The 18,045-nt window shown below is 52.0% G+C and overlaps 6 protein-coding genes across 6 annotated transcripts; 4 read left to right on the top strand and 2 right to left on the bottom strand.

Moving 5' to 3' along the window:
• Window positions 1-311: 311 nt before the first annotated feature.
• AYO20_10909 (hypothetical protein) lies at window positions 312-2,316 on the bottom strand (the record flags this gene model as incomplete). Its single annotated transcript, XM_022649165.1, has 5 exons — window positions 312-570; window positions 628-874; window positions 936-1,341; window positions 1,399-1,994; window positions 2,049-2,316. 5 exons carry the CDS (start codon window positions 2,314-2,316, stop codon window positions 312-314), a joined length of 1,776 nt encoding a protein of 591 aa, XP_022494888.1.
• Window positions 2,317-3,918: 1,602 nt separating this feature from the next.
• On the top strand, window positions 3,919-5,805 carry AYO20_10908 (hypothetical protein; the record flags this gene model as incomplete). The annotated part of the gene is made up of 2 exons (XM_022649164.1): window positions 3,919-4,267; window positions 4,325-5,805. 2 exons carry the CDS (start codon window positions 3,919-3,921, stop codon window positions 5,803-5,805), a joined length of 1,830 nt encoding a protein of 609 aa, XP_022494887.1.
• A 558-nt stretch (window positions 5,806-6,363) lies between these two features.
• Window positions 6,364-8,458, bottom strand: AYO20_10907 (hypothetical protein; the record flags this gene model as incomplete). Its single annotated transcript, XM_022649163.1, has 8 exons — window positions 6,364-6,728; window positions 6,860-7,326; window positions 7,387-7,448; window positions 7,522-7,615; window positions 7,673-7,849; window positions 7,901-7,920; window positions 7,981-8,195; window positions 8,248-8,458. 8 exons carry the CDS (start codon window positions 8,456-8,458, stop codon window positions 6,364-6,366), a joined length of 1,611 nt encoding a protein of 536 aa, XP_022494886.1.
• Window positions 8,459-9,841: 1,383 nt separating this feature from the next.
• AYO20_10906 (hypothetical protein) lies at window positions 9,842-11,211 on the top strand (the record flags this gene model as incomplete). Its single annotated transcript, XM_022649162.1, has 4 exons — window positions 9,842-9,924; window positions 9,990-10,243; window positions 10,337-10,498; window positions 10,565-11,211. The coding sequence occupies 4 exons, from the start codon at window positions 9,842-9,844 to the stop codon at window positions 11,209-11,211; spliced, it is 1,146 nt and encodes a 381-aa protein (XP_022494885.1).
• A 1,187-nt stretch (window positions 11,212-12,398) lies between these two features.
• AYO20_10905 (hypothetical protein) lies at window positions 12,399-13,748 on the top strand (the record flags this gene model as incomplete). The annotated part of the gene is made up of 1 exon (XM_022649161.1): window positions 12,399-13,748. One exon carries the CDS (start codon window positions 12,399-12,401, stop codon window positions 13,746-13,748), a length of 1,350 nt encoding a protein of 449 aa, XP_022494884.1.
• Window positions 13,749-14,716: 968 nt separating this feature from the next.
• AYO20_10904 (hypothetical protein) lies at window positions 14,717-17,127 on the top strand (the record flags this gene model as incomplete). Its single annotated transcript, XM_022649160.1, has 2 exons — window positions 14,717-14,944; window positions 14,995-17,127. The coding sequence occupies 2 exons, from the start codon at window positions 14,717-14,719 to the stop codon at window positions 17,125-17,127; spliced, it is 2,361 nt and encodes a 786-aa protein (XP_022494883.1).
• Between the last annotated feature and the right edge of the window lie 918 nt (window positions 17,128-18,045).

Genomic DNA, 18,045 nt, shown 5'->3' with positions numbered 1-18,045 from the left:
CTCCCTCCTTCCTCCTCCTCCTGCCTCTTTCTCCTATATCCTCCGTCTCTCTCGAACTTTAAGCCCCAACATGCCCTAGATGGAGACTTGCAAAACCAAAATTCAACGCGGATATTCACATAGTATCGAGAATAGCGAACATGAGCTAGAAAAATTGAGAGAGAGAAGTGATCAATTTGGAGTAATGCGCTGGTAGACCTAGTTAAGTATGTATGTTCCTGTTTGGCAATCTGAATATGAAAGCTCGCACTTTGCCAATCTCCAACCGCATGCGAGGGAGGGAGCTTTCCCCTTTGTCATGGCACATCTATCTACACCTTGAGTTCGTCAACGACAGTAGCAGTTCCCTTGACGAGTCCACCGCTCTCGACCTGAGTCGCATCGACAATGAGTCTGCCGGCAGCGTCGTGAGTTTCATCCCACTCCTCGAGCTGATCGACTGGGACCTTGACGAGTTGGTGCATATTGGCGCCACCCTCGAGTTGCTCGGTCTCCTGGCGAATGCGATATCCTCGCCATTTCGGGAGTGCGATGATCCAGACCCAGTAGTAGACTCCACAGAGGCCGACACTGGTGGTTGAGAATGTTAGCTGAGTCTCGGCAAGACAACCTGGGTGGAATACTTACATGCCAATGCCCACAACGACAGAGGTGGCATACCAAAAGCTAACGTTGCTTGCTCCTTTCACTGGCGGGTACCAGGGCATGACGACCATGTACAAGTTGACGAGAATGTTGAAGATGACAGCAGCGTCCCAAGCCCTGAACGGCCCACGCGGCAGGCCAGCCTTTTGGTGTCTCCAGCGTACAAGGTAGATTCCCACTGCCATCAAAACATTGAACATGGCAACCGGATATAACTGAAGACTGACGACTGTGGATCAAGAATGAGCATTCGGACGAGTGATTCCAGGGGTGCCTTGAAATGAACATACCGAAATTGAAAGCATCCCCAGCCGGGGGAGCCAAGATCATGATCACTGTAAGAATATACTTAATCAGATACGGTCCTGCGGGAGTTCCGAACGGTCGTATCGAGGACCAGAAGCGTGGATATGGCAGGACACCTTGCCTGCCACATTCACGGGTGATTCTTGACACGCCAATGTTGCCAGCCAGCAAATTTCCGAATGCACTGAGCGCAATGAGAAAGTTGAGTCCCTTGACGGCACGACTGGAGCCGAAGACTTTCTCAAAGAACAAGGAGGCAGCAATCTGCTTGGAGGCCTTTAGCTCGTCGATGGGAACGGCGGCGATATAGGCAACATTGGCCAGAATGTAGAGGGTTGCCACAACAAGTAACGAAACGGATGAGTATATCTTGATGACCTTGATGGGATTCTAGAACAAGTTTGTCAACTTCGTTGTACTGTTGCCTTTTGACCCACAGGATCTCACCTTGACCTCGTTGACAACGTTGAAACTGTTGTTATATCCTCCGTAAGAGAAAATGATATACACCAATGCTTGGGTCAAACCATAAGGCTCATCTGAGGTGCCCGAGAAAGCGTTCTTGAAGTTTGCCGTAGGATTTTTCACGCTTGTGTGCCCTCCGAGGACAACCAGTCCAGTTATGCTGACGAAGATCAAAGTAATGAGCTTCACTGCGCCAACAGCGTTGGAAAAGATATATGCAAAGCGATTGTTGAATGTAAGGACCAGTATAACAACGGTCCATGCTGCCAAAGCCACCCCCTTCAACTCCCATGCTGTCGGTTCGTGGCCGTTGATTTGGAAAAGGTAGCTGGCAAGGACGATGCAGTTGCTAGAGCTGAAAGATAGGATCAGGTACCACAGCGCAAATGTGGTAGGGAAGAGCCACTTCGGTCGAGGATATGCTTGTTCCAGGTACACCACTTCGGAGCCAGATCGGTTGGGAAAGTAGGCGGCGTACTCGAGGTAGACGGCCAGCGAGGTGGCGCAAAGGAGGAAGCCGAGGACCCAGTAGATAAATGAGAGGCCTACAGACCCAACACCAGACAGAATGACGGCAGCTAAACCAAGTGTCAGTACTTCTTGAGACAGCATCGTCCAGAATCAATACTAACGCGTCGAGTAAACACCGGTTCCGATCATCATACTGATGTTAAGGAACAGGATCGTGATCCGCCCAACAGAATAGCCAAGCGGCGACTTGGTCTCGACAGGAGCACCGGATGCTTCTTGATAGCTCGGGGGTGATTCATTACCACCCTGCTCCACGGTGTATTTGAATTCCCCATCGCCGACAACGGTATGTTGAATATCGGTACCACTCACTGACACTTGGTGAGGGTTGTCCCTACCAGGGAGGAAGAACCTGTTCAGGATAGCCATTAATGAAGATCTGGCTCTGTCGCAACTCGAAGAACTCAATGTTGACAGACAGACAGAGGGACTCGCTTATAAGTCAGGCTGTCGGCTGTTTTATGTTTGACATGGGCCAGGTCCTCCCCCACGTGGCGATCAGAGCTTCCACCTCCTCAGCGTCGTTGAAAAATCGTCATGGCCAATTTGGATTGCACCATTTCGACCATCATCTGTAGCCGATTGAAGTTTTCGCTCTGCAAGGACCTGTCGCTCGCTAATCGTGCAGCAATGGTCCAAGGGCGAACATGGCTGCGTTTCTCAGCTCCTGTTCCGGTGCTCAATGGCCAGCGTTGTAGTCGTGATTCGCTCAAGCAATTGCACCATCACTCGTAGCCGTAGAGGCGATGCTAGATCAACTGATATTCTGGATTTACCAATGGTTGCTCTGTCTTGTGTCGTGGTCTTGATGGTTGTAGAAAAGTATATTTGGGGATTATTATCAAGCAACGGGTATGCATAAATGAATATGTGCCAAGGCCAATTTTGATGCATTGCTGGTTCGGTGGAGTATCTCGCAAGGCCAAACTGAGCCTTGAATCTAGAACACAACAACTGCGCTCGTGCATCCCTCCTAGGACCATTGCCGAGGTCAAGCCTGAGAAAAAGCGCAAATATGTGCCGCGTATAGGGAATAAGAGAATCCCACGGCGGAATGGAGCCAGGGGCGCGTCGACTTCGCTTCCGTCTTCGTTATCGTCTTCGCCAGAGAGAAACAAAATCTCCTCCGTATGATCAAGGAGTAGCCTGATGAGGCTTCGGCAAACAAACGGGAGCCTTGTTGATCTCGGAGGACAACACAATGCCCAAATTCTCTGTTAAGTCTATTGCCGTGCTGCAACGCATTAGTGAGCACAGCCGTAGCCCCATGATTGTCCGCGGAGACTTTGTGTGTGCTTTGTCGTTGTGAGAGGCCCAAGGTCCGATTTCGTCAGAAGCGCGATATATGAGCCATGGTTGGCAAAGCTCCCCAAAGAGGTCAAGATCGTCCCGTGCAAACAGGTATATAAAGGTAGTGCCATTTCTCCCGCTTCATAGAGCAGAGACACTTAGCCGCTGTTGCCGATCTCCAAGTAGCCGAGTCGTCAGAGTAAGTGCGGCGTCGAGTGAATTGATGTTATGTGACGAACCTTTGGTCGTCAATGTCGCAATCACCAACAAATATAGAATCGTAGGCGCTAGGACAAAAGCGGCAACGCTGCCACGGCCCGAGCCTCAGCCGTCCAGCCAATAAGCTTCGAGTCATACACGTGGCGGCGCGTGATTAGTCATCGAGTGTCTACCTCTCGACCTCCAGCAACGACCTGCTTCTGACCATGCAAGCCTTCTTACAAGCTATAGGCCGAGATTGCTGTTCATGACGCTGTTGGGTGCCAACCCCTCACTCTTGCAAAAATGAGTTTTGACTTGCCAGTGAAGACACTCCCCACGCCACCCATTGTTCGGCATCATTTGGACCTCTTTCTCTTGTCCACCAAGCATCTCGACATCGATTCGGTAGAAGTGGATCATTCTGCCATCGAAGAAATCAGATGGTATCGGTATCAGATCCTAACTTCATGATTCAACACGATGCCGATTCACGAGATCACCGGAAACACTCAGAGTCGCTTCATTCAGGCTGCGGCCCTCCTCCACTTACTCGACCCGGTCCATGGCGAACCAACAGCATATGGCCTCGATCAGGACTCAAGCACACTTGAACAGAATCGGGAGCGACTTCTGAAGCGCAAGTTTCTCGATTCTTTTGCCCTTATCTGCGCACGGAAGAAAGACGGTGATACCGTGTCCGCGGCTTGTTTGGAGGAGGGTCATCCGGAAGGAACGATAGTCCGCATTGCAAGTAACCAGGGCGTCTCACAGTCCACACTTGACGAGTTGCGAGAATTGGTGGCTATTCTGAATGGCGTTGCCGGCGGAGGTGAGTAGCACCACTACGTCAACCCCACCACCGATTTATTGTAGCTCTCTCTCGCAGAGTATGTCGCATCCGATACGGAACAGGAGGTCTTGACCCGAATTACGAGCCTCGATGCTGTCAGAATACGGTCCTATCTGAAAGATATTCGTAGCGTTGGTAACGATGTGAAGGACCTCGTCGAGAGTTTCAGTGCAGCACCTGCGTTTCTCGAAATCGACCACGCATTAAGCTTCCCGAAATGGATTGCACACGTCTTCACGATACGAGATCTACCTTCGGAACTTACTCCTGAAGATCTTGTCCGCCACGTTCAATGGGCTGTGGAGGCTCGACGAACTTACCTAACGTGCCTTAGAGCATTGTTCCCCGATGAATTGCCTCGATGGGTTTACGCGATCCACAAGCTTGGACGGTATGCGATTGCATCCACGGTCTTGCTCGCCTTTGCATCCGAGTTTCCGACTCTATTCAATCCAATGCTTGTGGAACCTACCATCGCCCCTCCGAAAATCACATTCAAAAGTGTGGAGGAAGAGATGCCCTTGACGAGCGTGCTTCGAAGACTCGCCAATGATCAGGAGGCGAAGCACTATGTCTCCCGCCTGGCTCAGATCTGGGGGGCTCGGGACCCTGAAGTCCATTTCCGAAAGACTTGCAATTTGCAGCTGCCTGTTCATGCTGAGATGCAGCTCGTCAATTTCTACGACAACAACCCCTATAGGAGACCGTTCTTTCGCTTCATCGGGGTTAGCAAGAAATCATGTTTTCTGTGCCAGTTGTTTCTCGCAAGGCACCCGCAATCATTCAACATTGCATCTTGCCACCAGAAGCTCTATCTCGCCTGGAGGCCTCCACCTGCAGCCAATCCGACTGTCTACAGACAGTACAAGGCTATTGTGGCTGACCTGAGCAAATCCATGGAGTCGATGGCGAAACATGAACTTAAAACCCGTCTCGGTCTCCGACGGCCTGTCCCTCCAGAGTCAACGGCTGGCGTGTCCATCTCAGGTCTGATGGATCTTGACGAAAGACCGCATGGAGTATCCGCAACCTTGGAGATGGCCACTACGTCAATCAAATCCGTCGTGCGGGATGGTGAAGCACATGCAACAACAGCATCGCTTCAGCCGATCCCGGTGGTGGATGTTTCGTCCCCAGACGAGGAGTTCTCTTTCACCCCTTACACCAGCTATCCAGTCGGCGACACACTCTCGACCACCGAAATGGTCTTCCATGTGCTACGCCCGAACGAACCCCTGCGTCAGGACATCATCGCGATACGTGATATCATGGATCGATTTACCGGAAACCCATCCTGGGCCAGACTGGTCGATCTCCTCATGGATGAGTCAGGGGTCGGTCTCAAGGACGGTGACTGTCTGATGGTGAGGAATCGGATCCGAGTCGGCAACGAGAGGCAGCTTCTTGCTTGCTTGCAGTACTTGCGGAATGAGGCCGTGTTGAACTCGGAAGTCTATGTATGCAACTTCAGCACAGAATCACAAGGCAAGAAGCAGCAGGTAGGAGGGTCCATATAATGGTCTAGTTCGGACATCGTGGCCACTATCACAGTGCACCTGGATCGCAATAGTAGTAGTGATCTTTCGCTGCGGCGGGTACACGGGGGAAACTCGGCGTAGCGACCAATCACACGTGACGGGAGATCCAATCCCTAATCCCTACGAACAAACCCCCCAAACGTCTCAACAACGCATCGGGCCGTACAGGATCTGCAGGTTGATCTAAATCACTATTCACCGAGCCAAAGAGGAGTTCCAGATCTGTGACACTCCCCCTTATTTGATCTCTCTAAACACTTCAGGATATCATTCCCGGGTAGAAATACAACATTGAATTCTGTCGGGTCAGGTGAATAGATAGTTTTCTATATTCTATCAGAAAAATTAAAATTTCAATCTGTGGGTCCTGTCCAGAAGGTCAGATCGCTTTGAGAATCAAACAACCAAGATGCGCGAGGCAAAGAGGCCGGAGACCCAAAGATATGAGATCATTCCCAACCCCGGCCCAATCTCGGAGGACGTTTTTGGTGATGCAGAGGTGCAAAAAGATCCAGAATATTTCTGGCTGCTTCTTTTTTAGACACCCTTGAGGCTGTTGTTCCTCACGGCCTGAATGTCCACCTTCTTCAGCGTGTCGGCCACATGGACCTTGCCGCCGTCGGTGATCATGGGCGGGCCCTGGTATCCCTTGCGGGCGCCCAGGAACCACCACGCGGCGACGAAGATGGTGAATCCACCCCAGATCAGGCAGGCGTAGTTCATGGTCTGGGCGTCGGTCGGGAGGTAGTACGGGAAGCAGTAGATGACGAACCAGACCATCATGTAGGCGCAGGCGATGAAGTTGAAGACGAAGCCCAGGGCGCCTTTGAGGTGGAAGGGGCCGTAGACTTGGATGTTGCGCCGTTTGGTCAGGAGATGGGGCAAGATCGCAGCAATGTAGGCTATTAGGGGGAGAAATCTGATGTTAGCATCGAACGGGGAACAGGGATGGTCATTCCAACTTCAGCCTAGCTAGCTAGGAGCGCCATTTCGTGGTGGAGAGTGCCTGTGGTGGAAGGAGAGTGCGACTTACAGGAACTTGAAAGCAGGACGAAAGATCCGACAAAGGCATTGAAGGCGGTGGTGCTGCCGACATAGATGGCTCCAAGGATCGTGACCAAGACAGCGGACACGATCGTCGAATTGAACGGCATACCCAGTCTCTGGGAAACCGTGCCCAGGATCTTGGGGAAGGGCGTCGCCCCGTCTCGCGAAAGTGCCCATAGAGTCCGGCCGCACGTAATGTAGAGTCCACACACGCAGATGCCGATGCAGATCAGGACGAGTGTAAGGAGGCCAATGGCGCCGTTGGCCGACCCGGTGGCTTGCCGGTAGATCTCAGCGATCGGGTATGGGGAGTCAAAGAGAGCGTCGTAGTCGTTGATCGCGTACAGAATAGCAATCAGATAGGAGAAGCCGGTGATGAAGCCGATGCTCATCTGGCATGCAATAGCGATAGGCACGTTTCGTTGAGGGTAGGGGATTTCTTCCGCAAGATGACTTGACTCGGGCGTTAGCACTTCTTGTCGCACGATCTCTCTTTCTCAGACAGTTCCTGACCTTGTAGTGTCTGGGGTTCCCACGCTAAACGCTCCGTTGAGCATACCTGCAACAAATACGAACTAAATCCCAGTTAGTACGCTGAATGGTTGAAAAGATCCCTTTTCTGCTGTTTTGACAGATGGCAAAACTCACCCCATTAGGATACCCGATGTCGGCAGTCCATTCAGTCCAAACAAAGGATGAAGACGCATGGCCGGGTCGGCCGTCCTGGCCTGGCATGACAGTCCTGGAAAGTGTTAGTAGTCCCCTTTTATAAGTTTTGTCAGAGAAAGATAGTACTCACACCACGATGATGGTGATCAAGAAACCCGCGAGGACGAAGAAAATGCCCACATTATTCAGATGCGGCATGGCCGTGTTGAAGAAACATACTATTGGGCATGCGATCCAGGTAACGATCACATAGGTAACAAAGACATGCCATGGCTGAGAAACGAAATCCGGATGCTTCAGGGCATACCTGCTGATTGTTAGCACGTCGATGACAATCCCCGACTCGAGACGTCCTCACATCTGAACGACTGTATTTGACTGCGTGACACTTCAGTTAGCAAATAACACAGTCTATTCTCCATCTTTGGTAACACCCACAAAAATCGATGTCATGGACGCAGCACCCAGAATCCAGGCGAGACAATTCCACCATCCGGCGAAGAATCCTACGACGCGGCCCCATCGCTTTCCCGGAGTGACTGAGGCCCAATGATAGACGCCGGCGGAAGATGGAATGGCAGACGCAAGTTCAGCGATGCATGCTGCCACGATCCAGTAGAAGACGGAGACGACGAGGAATTCGTACAGCACGCCTGTGCTTCCTGTTAGCCATGCTTCGTGAGCTCCCAGAAGAGGCGCACACACCGGGTGGGCCGCCGTTGAAGATAGCGACCAATATCGAGCCTCCTATGGCTGGCCATACATTGCCCACGACAAGGCCGACACCGGCGAGGGAAACAAGACTGAAGTTTCGCGACAATTCTTGGGTATGGCCAGAGGCGTTGATGAAATTTCCCCCCGACTCGGAAGCTTCTGACTCTGTCGCGAGCTCTGGGTTTTCGTTCTTCTCAGCCATGTTGGAGATCAACGCCGGACACGAGGAAGTGAAGAACTAGGGAAAGGGACAAGAGGAGCAGAGCGGAATTGACATAAGGGAAGAGAGATAATGAAGAGGGCAGGTAAGACTAGACTTCGTGTAGGTACATGAAAAGCGTGGAGAAAATCTAGACCTCCACCAATGAAGGCAGATTGGTGATCTTTGGATAGTGTCTTTCTCCACAATGTCTCTTCAAAGCTGTTCTCCGCTCACAATACAAGTACGCAGCAGTACAACTGGTCTCGCCACAAATGGATTCCTAAGTGACTGGGTCGGTGGTGGAGGTCCGGACAGGGTTCGTTCCCCTCAGCCGGATCATGTGATTGGACAGGAACCTTGATTTTCCTCCTGCCAAGCCAGGAACTGCTTCTCCCTCTGGTTTGACGCGGCGGAGAATGCCAAGACGCGATGGGGATTTTCCGCGCTAGCCGCTTCAAATTTTTCTTGTCTCCCACTGAAAGCCTCCACCCCTCTCCTTCCATGAGCAAACCATGTGTCAACGGAATCATGCTCTGCAACCCAGCTATCAGGAGTGTAACCTATTCAGTCGATTGCACCGACCCCTCAATCAGGCGGTTATGGGTCTCACTTGTTTCCCCTTCACGTAAAGTACATGCCCCTTGTACTTGTTGGTAAGCCTGGTAAGGTACTGCCTGTGGGTGGCCTGTACACGAGCCACTGGAACTCCCTGGTGCACCCCAGTACGGCCGTTGAGGCCCCCGTCTGATGGAATCTGGCGAGATCTGGTACCTGAACATGGCACGTCGCTCGATACAGGCCTACCATGTGGCAAGTGGCGAAGACAGGGTTCTTGAAGCCCTGACCAGGTTCTAATTCCCAACGCTTCAGCGAACGAACTAGTGCAACGACCTCCTGCCCAGCCATGCCATCCTGCCCCTACGAGTATGCTTCAGGTGCCACAGCTTTAGCCTTTAAGGCTCCCGGCAGCGCACATCCCGAAACAGACAAATACCTCGTTACATGCCCAGCATTGGTTGACGACGGTGTGAAAAGTGGGAGAACCGAGTCATTGTCCACCCCCTTTTCTCATTTTCCACCGTTTCTTGTGGGTTCCGCAACTAGGGTTTGAACGACACTCCACATGCTGTCTGAGCTAGAGGGGATATTGCAACGTCCCTTTTGAGACTGTTATCTCTCGGTCGCTTCGGCACTGGAAACCCAAGAGACCCCAGAAAGTTACTTGTACCTCGTACACCACTCGTATTATTCTATTCAAACATGAGAGGACCCACGAACCCCGTCTGCACTGTGAACTCTCCATCTCTCTCTGCTCACATCGACCGTTATCACTGACTTCTCGACGTTGCCTCTGCCTGAGCAGTTCATTGGGAGACAGCACTCATGTCGACGAATCCCAATCCCGGCTTCGTCCCGGAATCATGGAGTTTATATGGCGTGGGCGCATTCCTGGTGGTCTTGCGACAGTCCGTACCAACAAGGCCTTGCAGCCACTGTTCATGAGAAGACCCTTCTAACGTGCCATGTACAGGATCGGCAGGATCAAGCGGGTGGGCATCAAGCACCTTGAAGTCGACGACGCCCTCATTGGCTTCGGTTTTATTGCCTATACGCTGCTGGTGGTGGCTTTCAACCAAATGCTAGAAGGACCAGGATCCAATTTGATGACGCCTGAGGAGGAGGCTGCGCTCACGCCAGAGATCAGGGAAGGGCGCGTGAGAGGGAGCAAATGGGTTTTTGTGTCTGAACACGCAGAACTACTCACAATCTGGAGCATGAAGGCTGGTGAGTTCAAAGGGCTGATCCCTTCCCTTTCGGGCCACCTATTGTCCAGGGCGTTCGTGAAGTGGACATTGCGTGCTGACAGGACACACCTAGCCATGCTGGTTCTGTATGCCAAGTTGATTGACAAGACACGACAGCGACGATTGCTCTGGGGAGTCGTGATCTGGGTTTGTATCGCTTTTGTGGGAGATGAACTTGCCCTCTTTACCATCTGCCGTCCCCTTTCTCAGTACTGGGCCGTGCCGGCTGAAAATTGTGAGTTTCTCTCGTATTCTTTTCATGTTGAAACCCTTCACAATGCTGACATGACCCGCCAAAAAGCGCAATGCTCTAGCTATCAATACTATCAGATTGTCAACGCCGTCTTCAACATCTCGACCGATATCCTCATCATGCTGATGGGTATCCCACCAGTCTTATCCGCCCGACTTTCGCTCCAGCAAAAGTTGATTCTCGGCATCATCTTCGGCATGGGCGGCTTCGTGATCGTCGCCGCCATCCTGAGGGCCATCTACTGCCTGGTCCCCTCGCTGATCTCCTACGTCTACATGAACTGGTACTTCCGCGAAGCCTCCGTGTCCATCTACGTGACGACCCTGCCCGGAATCTGGGTGTTCCTCAAGGAGATGTTCCCCATCATCCAGAGACTCACGAGCCGGCCGGCCACCAAACCCACCAATTCCCGTACCGGCGAGCCGCAAAAGCAGACGTCGTACTGGAATGAGCCCAGCAGACACCACCGCAGTCAGTTCGACGCGAAAGACTTGGACTATGACTTGGACACATACCCAATCAGCAAGTCCATCGTCACCACCACTGAGGGTGACCTCGGCAGTCACGGCGTCCACAGTGACAGTGCACACGGCGATGCGGATTCGACCAACTCTATGCGATATGACTCGACACTCAATGAGATTAGGTGCGACAAGACTTTTACCGTTGAGAGGATTCCCCGTGATCGACTTTGAGTGTGGAGCCGCAGAGTGATGGAGGGAAAGGTCCGGGAGATTCTCGTACCCAGAAAGAATGCCGCATCGAGGAGAAAAAAGAACAAAATCATGCTCACGTTTCCTTGTTGTTCGCAAGATTAGCGCCATGTATGTATGATGTTAAGATGCACCAATGCGAAGGGGAGGCCGTCTGTTGTTGTTTTTTGACCGTGATAGCTTAGAGATCAGGCTCGATGTGCCATGTATGTTAGAGATGACATGTCGCAAGACACAACTCACGAGGCTGGTTACGAAAGGATGGGATGGGTGGCTCAGTCTTTCTTGTAACATTGTCCTGAATCGACGGAATTGAAGTGTGATTGAGGTCGGCTTGTCTGTCATTTACCGATTTTGCTCGGTACGAGGCACGTACCGAGCACATCCCGAGTACATTCATCCAGGTAAGACCCGGTACTCCGCTTGGGGAGACTGGAAATGGTTTCCGCCCATCCGGTCAGCGTCAAGCTCCTTTGTATATTGCCGGCTTTCATGTAAGTTGTCCTGCCTTATTTTCAATGTGGCAGCCTACTCGATGATGATCGATGAGAATGGCTTCTTCAGTCACCGTGCAGGAAACAACCCTGGGTGTAATCGGTGTTTGCTTGTGAACAGCTTGGCAGCCTTGCAGCCTCTTACCGACTTCGGCCAAGGCTGAGGCTGAGGCTGAGGCTGAGGCTGTGCAGGGTTTTTTCAAGGCAGCCTGGCCCTCCAACCCGCTTGTTTTAATCAAGCACCCCGTCCACCCACATCCAGTTCCTCGTTCTCGGTCATCCTCATTGTTTGAAACGAGACACCCGCCGGACACTTTGTCTTTCAAGGCCCTGACTATCGCGCGCGCAATGGTGTCCTTTTACAGCTCTCAGAAATGACCATAAGACCCTCTCCCGCTGACTGTCCTCCTGCTGGCGCTATCAGTGACATGATTTTGGATAACAAATGAAATCCAAGTCTCACTCTCGCAGATCAATGACCATACCATAGCATCTCAAGCTATGTTTCGGTTCGCAAGTGCCATCCCATCTCTTAGGGGAGTGTCCAATGTATCGACCCAGAATCATCCAAAATCTTCGGAGGCGGATGATCAAGTCCCCCCATTAACAGCAATCTCCCCGGGTAATGATCATGACGCAACACCCATACAGGGTATACCCTCTTGGGCGCGAGAAATGAGCAACGCACGAGTGAATCGACACAGTCGAGCCTCGTCCATTATTTCCACCCAGTCCAAGTTCACCACAACGACATTGCAAGAAGATGCGCGCAGCATTGACATCAATGTCGGCGGCCAGTATTTTCGAATTAGTCGGGATGGCTCCAAAATCACGGCTGATGCACCCCCTCCGTACACCGGGCCAGGCGAATTATTGCGCTTCCAAAGAGACCGAACAAGCGATGTTATGAGCGTAGACAGTCGAATCGAAGCAAGTGTTCAAGATGTCGAGGAAGAGGACTTGGAGGAGGATGGGGCTGTCACTCCGAGGTCAGCATTCACAGCCATCGATCATGATGCTGTTGTCCGAGCCAATCTGTTGGATCCGACACCTATTGAAATACCATCACCCGTGCGACATGATCGACTTACCCACCGCTCGTCCTCGGCCACGCTCGTAATCAGCGAGTGCACGTCTACTCCTGTTAGTGAGTCGGACCAAAGCCTGGTCAATGAAGAGGACCCTGGAACTCAGTCTGGTCGGAATCCAGATTATAGCAGAAGAAGGGTGGTTTCAGAAGATCTGATGCTCGACAGAGCCGATCTGACACCAAAGTCGTCTCCAATGAGGGCATACCGGGAACGCTTGCCTCGACTTATCACGTCGGGTGAGATTGTGTGGGCTAGTCATCGCCCTCAATTATATCGACAGCGACAGCGAGCCAACTCATGGGGAGGACGTCCACTGCAAATCCGGTCCGCTGGCGCAATCTTCGGTGACGTGTCTGACAATGGTGTACCACGGTCTCCAGATTATATAGGAAGAGACGCACGTGGAATGTTCCATTTCCCTACTAGAGCAGCCACGACCCAAAATACCAGTACTAGCAGAGACGGCGAGTCATCAGCCAGTGGACCAATGCCTCTCTACGTGAGCGAGACGTCGGACGAAAGCAATACACCTCTACCGATGGACGACGAGAATGATATTTCCCTGCACTACGCGCGGATGATGCGGAAATTGGACTCTTCGCATCGTAAGGCACTCCTCATCAAGGACAAACAGTTGGCGGAACTTCAGGAGAAACTCAACGAAAAAGACATCGTGTTGAGACAGCAGCTACGGGCCAAAGACTTTATCATTGACGACCTCAAGAAACGGTTGAGTAACCTGGAAGGGAACATAGAGGTCATGCTGGAAAAGGCCCGACATCAAGTCGAGGATCTGTGGGAGTCCCGGTGGAAGGATCGTGACTTTCATCTGCGAGAGCGCATGAGACGCATCGAGGAGGAAGCCCAGAAGGCCATCGAGCGGATGAAGGCTTGTCAAAATCCGTGCGAAAGATGCGCGAAAAGTGGTGAGTAGAGGGGAGTTGACTTCTACAAGACCCAGCGCCGCCAGGAATGACACGGAGGTGACGATCGAAACGAACATTGAGGGAGGATGAGGTTCCTTTCTGCCGTATTTGTGGACGAGAGACGACCTGAGATAAACAGCTGCGACGTATAATGGGGAAGTAGGTTTCCAGATATAGGAACCAAGAGATATCCAAGAATCAAGGACAGTGGTGATGCCTCTGGGATTGTTGTACTTGTACGAGGTAGATACAAATATTAGTGTCTGGTGTTGGCCGACCATTCAGATTTCAAGCACTCTGCAGTCTGTCAATGGAGCTTTAGTGACCCCGCCTGTTCCCCAGCTGCCCCTAATAGGCGTTGGTTGGCTCTGGCAGAACATAAGTGGGGGTGGGCGATAGGCTGATGAGAGCCTGGAGAGGAAGTACAGCCTAATGCCTAAGAACATCAGTGCTTGGGTCCTGCCTCCCCGGGACGCGCCTAGGGATCGGGGATCGCGCTTTTTAGTTAGAGCGCCAACCAACCAGAATTAGGCATCATCGCCCAAAACAATCACCGGTGACTTCATTCCCAATCCCCAGTCCGAGTCCTGTTTCTCGCAGCTTCTCACCCCACGCAGTTTCCTCAACACTTACCATACAACAAAAAACCTCAACAACATCTGGCCTTTTCCCGCCTCCACCTCCACCTCTTCTACCCAGGTGACTTCCAGCGTCAATAGTGTGATGGCTCTTCTTTGTTGACTCCTGTACTTTCTTCTCTTCTCTCCTTCTTGACACCTGCCTCTTCCATCTTGTCTCTCAGTTTGCCTCTTACCTCATACAGCGTCCTCAAATCCCCAATCGACCTGCATTCCTGTGTATGGGCCGACTCGCCCTTCCTCCGTTCGACGGAACCTGTCGTTGAGTCTTATTCAGGCAACCTCTCTGTGCCCCTTCCGTCTCCTTCCTCGATTGTATTCTCGGAAAGAGCTGGGCCATGCCGTCTCAGGCACCGTCGTCCAAGGAGGCTCCCCCCAAGGCTGCCCCGCGCGGGCGAGGCAAGAAGAAGGGCAACCAGCTGCAAATACCATGGCTTTATGACTTGGTTCTATGGGCACTCTCAGTCCTGATAGATCTCTTCTTTCGGGAAGTCCATCCCAGAGGAGCATGGAAAGTCCCAAAAACAGGACCGGTCATCCTTGTGGCAGCACCACATGCTAATCAGGTATGCCATATACACACTTTGTGCCTGGCCACTGTACTCACACCCCATAGTTTGTCGACTCTCTGATTCTGATGCGGATTCTCAAACGCGAGGCCAAGAGAAGGATTTCATATTTGATTGCTGAAAAATCAACGAAACGCAAATTCATTGGGACTCTCTCAACAGCGATAGGGGCCATCCCTGTTGGCCGGGCTCTCGACAAAGTCAAGCCAGCAAATGGCAAGATATTCCTCCCGGACCAAGATAACGATCCTACCCTAATTCAAGGTGTTGGCACCGACTTCACGAATGGCGAATTCGAGGTTGGTGGGTTGATAGTCCTACCAAAAGTGAGAGGTCAGACCCCCAGTACGGAAATCGCAGAGATCATCTCCCCGACCGAACTTCGTCTCAAAAAGCCCTTCAAGTCGCCAGAGGCTTTGGAGTCCTTGACCGGCAATGGCACCGTTGGTGGGGATACTACAAATGAACAACAGATTGAATCTCGCGGCTGCTCATTCAAAGTTGCTCCGTATGTGGATCAAACCAAGGTCTACAATGCAGTATTCGACGAGCTCGACGCGGGTGGCTGTATTGGCATCTTCCCGGAAGGTGGCAGTCATGACCGGCCCGATCTCCTACCTCTGAAAGCAGGTGTGGCGATCATGGCTCTGGGTGCCGAAGCCCAACATCCTGGATGTGGTGTCAAGATTATCCCAATCGGTATGAACTATTTTCACGCCCACAAATTCCGATCGAGGGCTGTCATTGAGTTCGGGCATCCTATCGAGGTTCATCCCGACCAAGTCGAAGCATATAAGGCAGGCGACCGGAGAAACGCGGTCGGCTCACTACTGGAAACAGTGTTCCAGGGTTTAGTGGCTGTAACACAATCGAGTCCGGATTACGACACCCTGATGCTTGTGCAAGCGGCTCGCCGACTTTACAATCCGCTAGGGAAGAAACTCCCTCTGCCGTTGGTGGTGGAGTTGAACCGGCGTCTAGTGAAAGGATACACGACATACAAGGACGACCCGCGCGTTGTCGAACTGAAAAAAGACGTCCTTGAATACAATCGCCAACTTCGCGCGCTTGGTCTCCGAGATCATCAAGTGGAATGGGGTAACCCCGCCAAACATCCGTGGTGGCACATTCTTGGAACGTTGATCTATCGACTCGGTGAGCTTTTCTTCCTAGGCATTGGCACTCTTCCCGGGCTGGCCATGTTTTGGCCTGTCTTTGTCACCACCAAGGTCATATCGTATAAAAAATCCAGAGAAGCTCTTGCGGCATCGACAGTGAAACTGCAGGGTCGAGATGTTATCACCACATGGAAACTGCTCGTGGCCATGGCATTTGCCCCCGCACTGTACGCCTACTATACCATTATTGTTTCCCTATGGCTGGTTTACAATCGGCGCGATGGATACTATACCCACAAGGTCCCGTGGTGGATGGTGGCCCGCACATACGTGCCCGACTTTGTTCCCGTCTGGCTTTTTGCCGTTGTTTTCCTGATTTTGTGTATCCTCATCACCTTTGCTGCTCTGAGGATAGGAGAAATAGGCATGGATGTGGTCAAGTCGTTACCGCCACTCTTTGTGGCGCTCAATCCGCGCTCCTCCAGCCGATTCGCGAAGCTGCAACGGCGCCGCCAGGCCTTGTCCGAGAAGGTAACCAAGGTGATCAATGAGTTGGGACCCGAGGTTTTCCCCGACTTTGATGCTGCGCGGATTGTGCCAGATGCATACAGGGAAGGAGCATACCAATCTAGGTACAAAAAGATGCCCGAGGAGCCAAGAATCGAAACAACCGAGCCTACGACACCCACTTCTGGTGCTTTCGAAGATCGCACCGGCGAGTCACCTGGTTCGAGGTCGATGTTGCCCTTCGGGTTTCTGCCCTCGAACGAAGCCTTCCACAACATTGGCGGATTTGGCTTCTTCGCGTCGCGGCCTACGACACCCAAGAGCCGCAGCAGGAGCAGTTCTGCCGGCGGAGCACTTACCTCGGCCACCAGCTTAAAATTGACCACGTTGGACCATGATGAAGTCAGTAAGCGCATTCGTGGGGCCATGCGGGAAAGAGGAAGGAAGCGTGAAAGCGAAGGAGCAGAAACCGGGACGGAAAGCAGCTGGGACATGGCTGATGATGAACGAATGACGCCGACAACAGAAGATGAGGAACCTAAGAAGGACCGGTGAGGCGGAGGAATTGGGCACCACAACGAGAATCACGATGTGAATGTCAAGCATATGAGACACAAACTGCGAGTGAGTAGAGGTGTTTTGGTCGTCCCGATGTTTTACAGTGTGCATTGTTGGAATATTGCTTCGATACCCTTTTTGATAGATGCATCGGAAATGATTTAGCATGTTCAGAGATTCACATCTACGTGTTTTTAAAGGGAGTAGCCAGTCTGGACTCCGCAAAAACCGAAGTTCTAGGAGTTGGAAACAAGATTTCATGGCTAAGAAGCGAGGGGATCTACAATGGGGAAAGATGGTAATTCGAAGGGTAGGGGTGGCGTTGTGTTGGACTTGGTAATAATATTAATATGGGGCGCAGGCGTCGGATGGTGGTGGAGACACCGCCAGACGCTTCGAGCCTTTGTTTGCATCATGCCAACCACAACACATGCGATCGACCGTCGCAAACCTGCATGAGCCCATCCAAACACCTCATCGAAACTGCCACAGACAAAACATCCCTCCTTCCCCCCCCCCTCGTGGTCTCTACAGTATCTTGTTACACATGGTCGGGGTATAGCTTTACAGGCCATGCTGCCACTGTTCATTGTCCAATCACCATTCTTTTCGAGTCATCGAAGTCTGCAGTCTCCTCCTAGCAACATTTGACCAATACGTGCCACGCCGGGCCCGGGCCCATGTACCACGAGACCTCGATCTTTGGCTCCTACTTCTGCCGGGACTACTAGATGAGTTGCTGCTGTTGCTACTCGCAGTGCTCCATCTCCCGCCCCTCCACCTGCAACTACATTTCAACCCAACGGTTGCTGTTCAGCGCTTCAAATACGCCTCTCTCCACCGTATAACGACGCCCCAGTATATCTTTTCGGCTTGAAACCACCCCATACCATATACCTTCTCGCTGTTTGGCTC

Source organism: Fonsecaea nubica (genome assembly GCF_001646965.1).
Source record: "Fonsecaea nubica strain CBS 269.64 chromosome Unknown Scaff125, whole genome shotgun sequence".
In the NCBI taxonomy this organism is placed as follows: domain Eukaryota; kingdom Fungi; phylum Ascomycota; class Eurotiomycetes; order Chaetothyriales; family Herpotrichiellaceae; genus Fonsecaea; species Fonsecaea nubica.
Note: the sequence above shows the minus strand (reverse complement) of the source record. Positions and strands in the feature narration are given on the sequence as shown.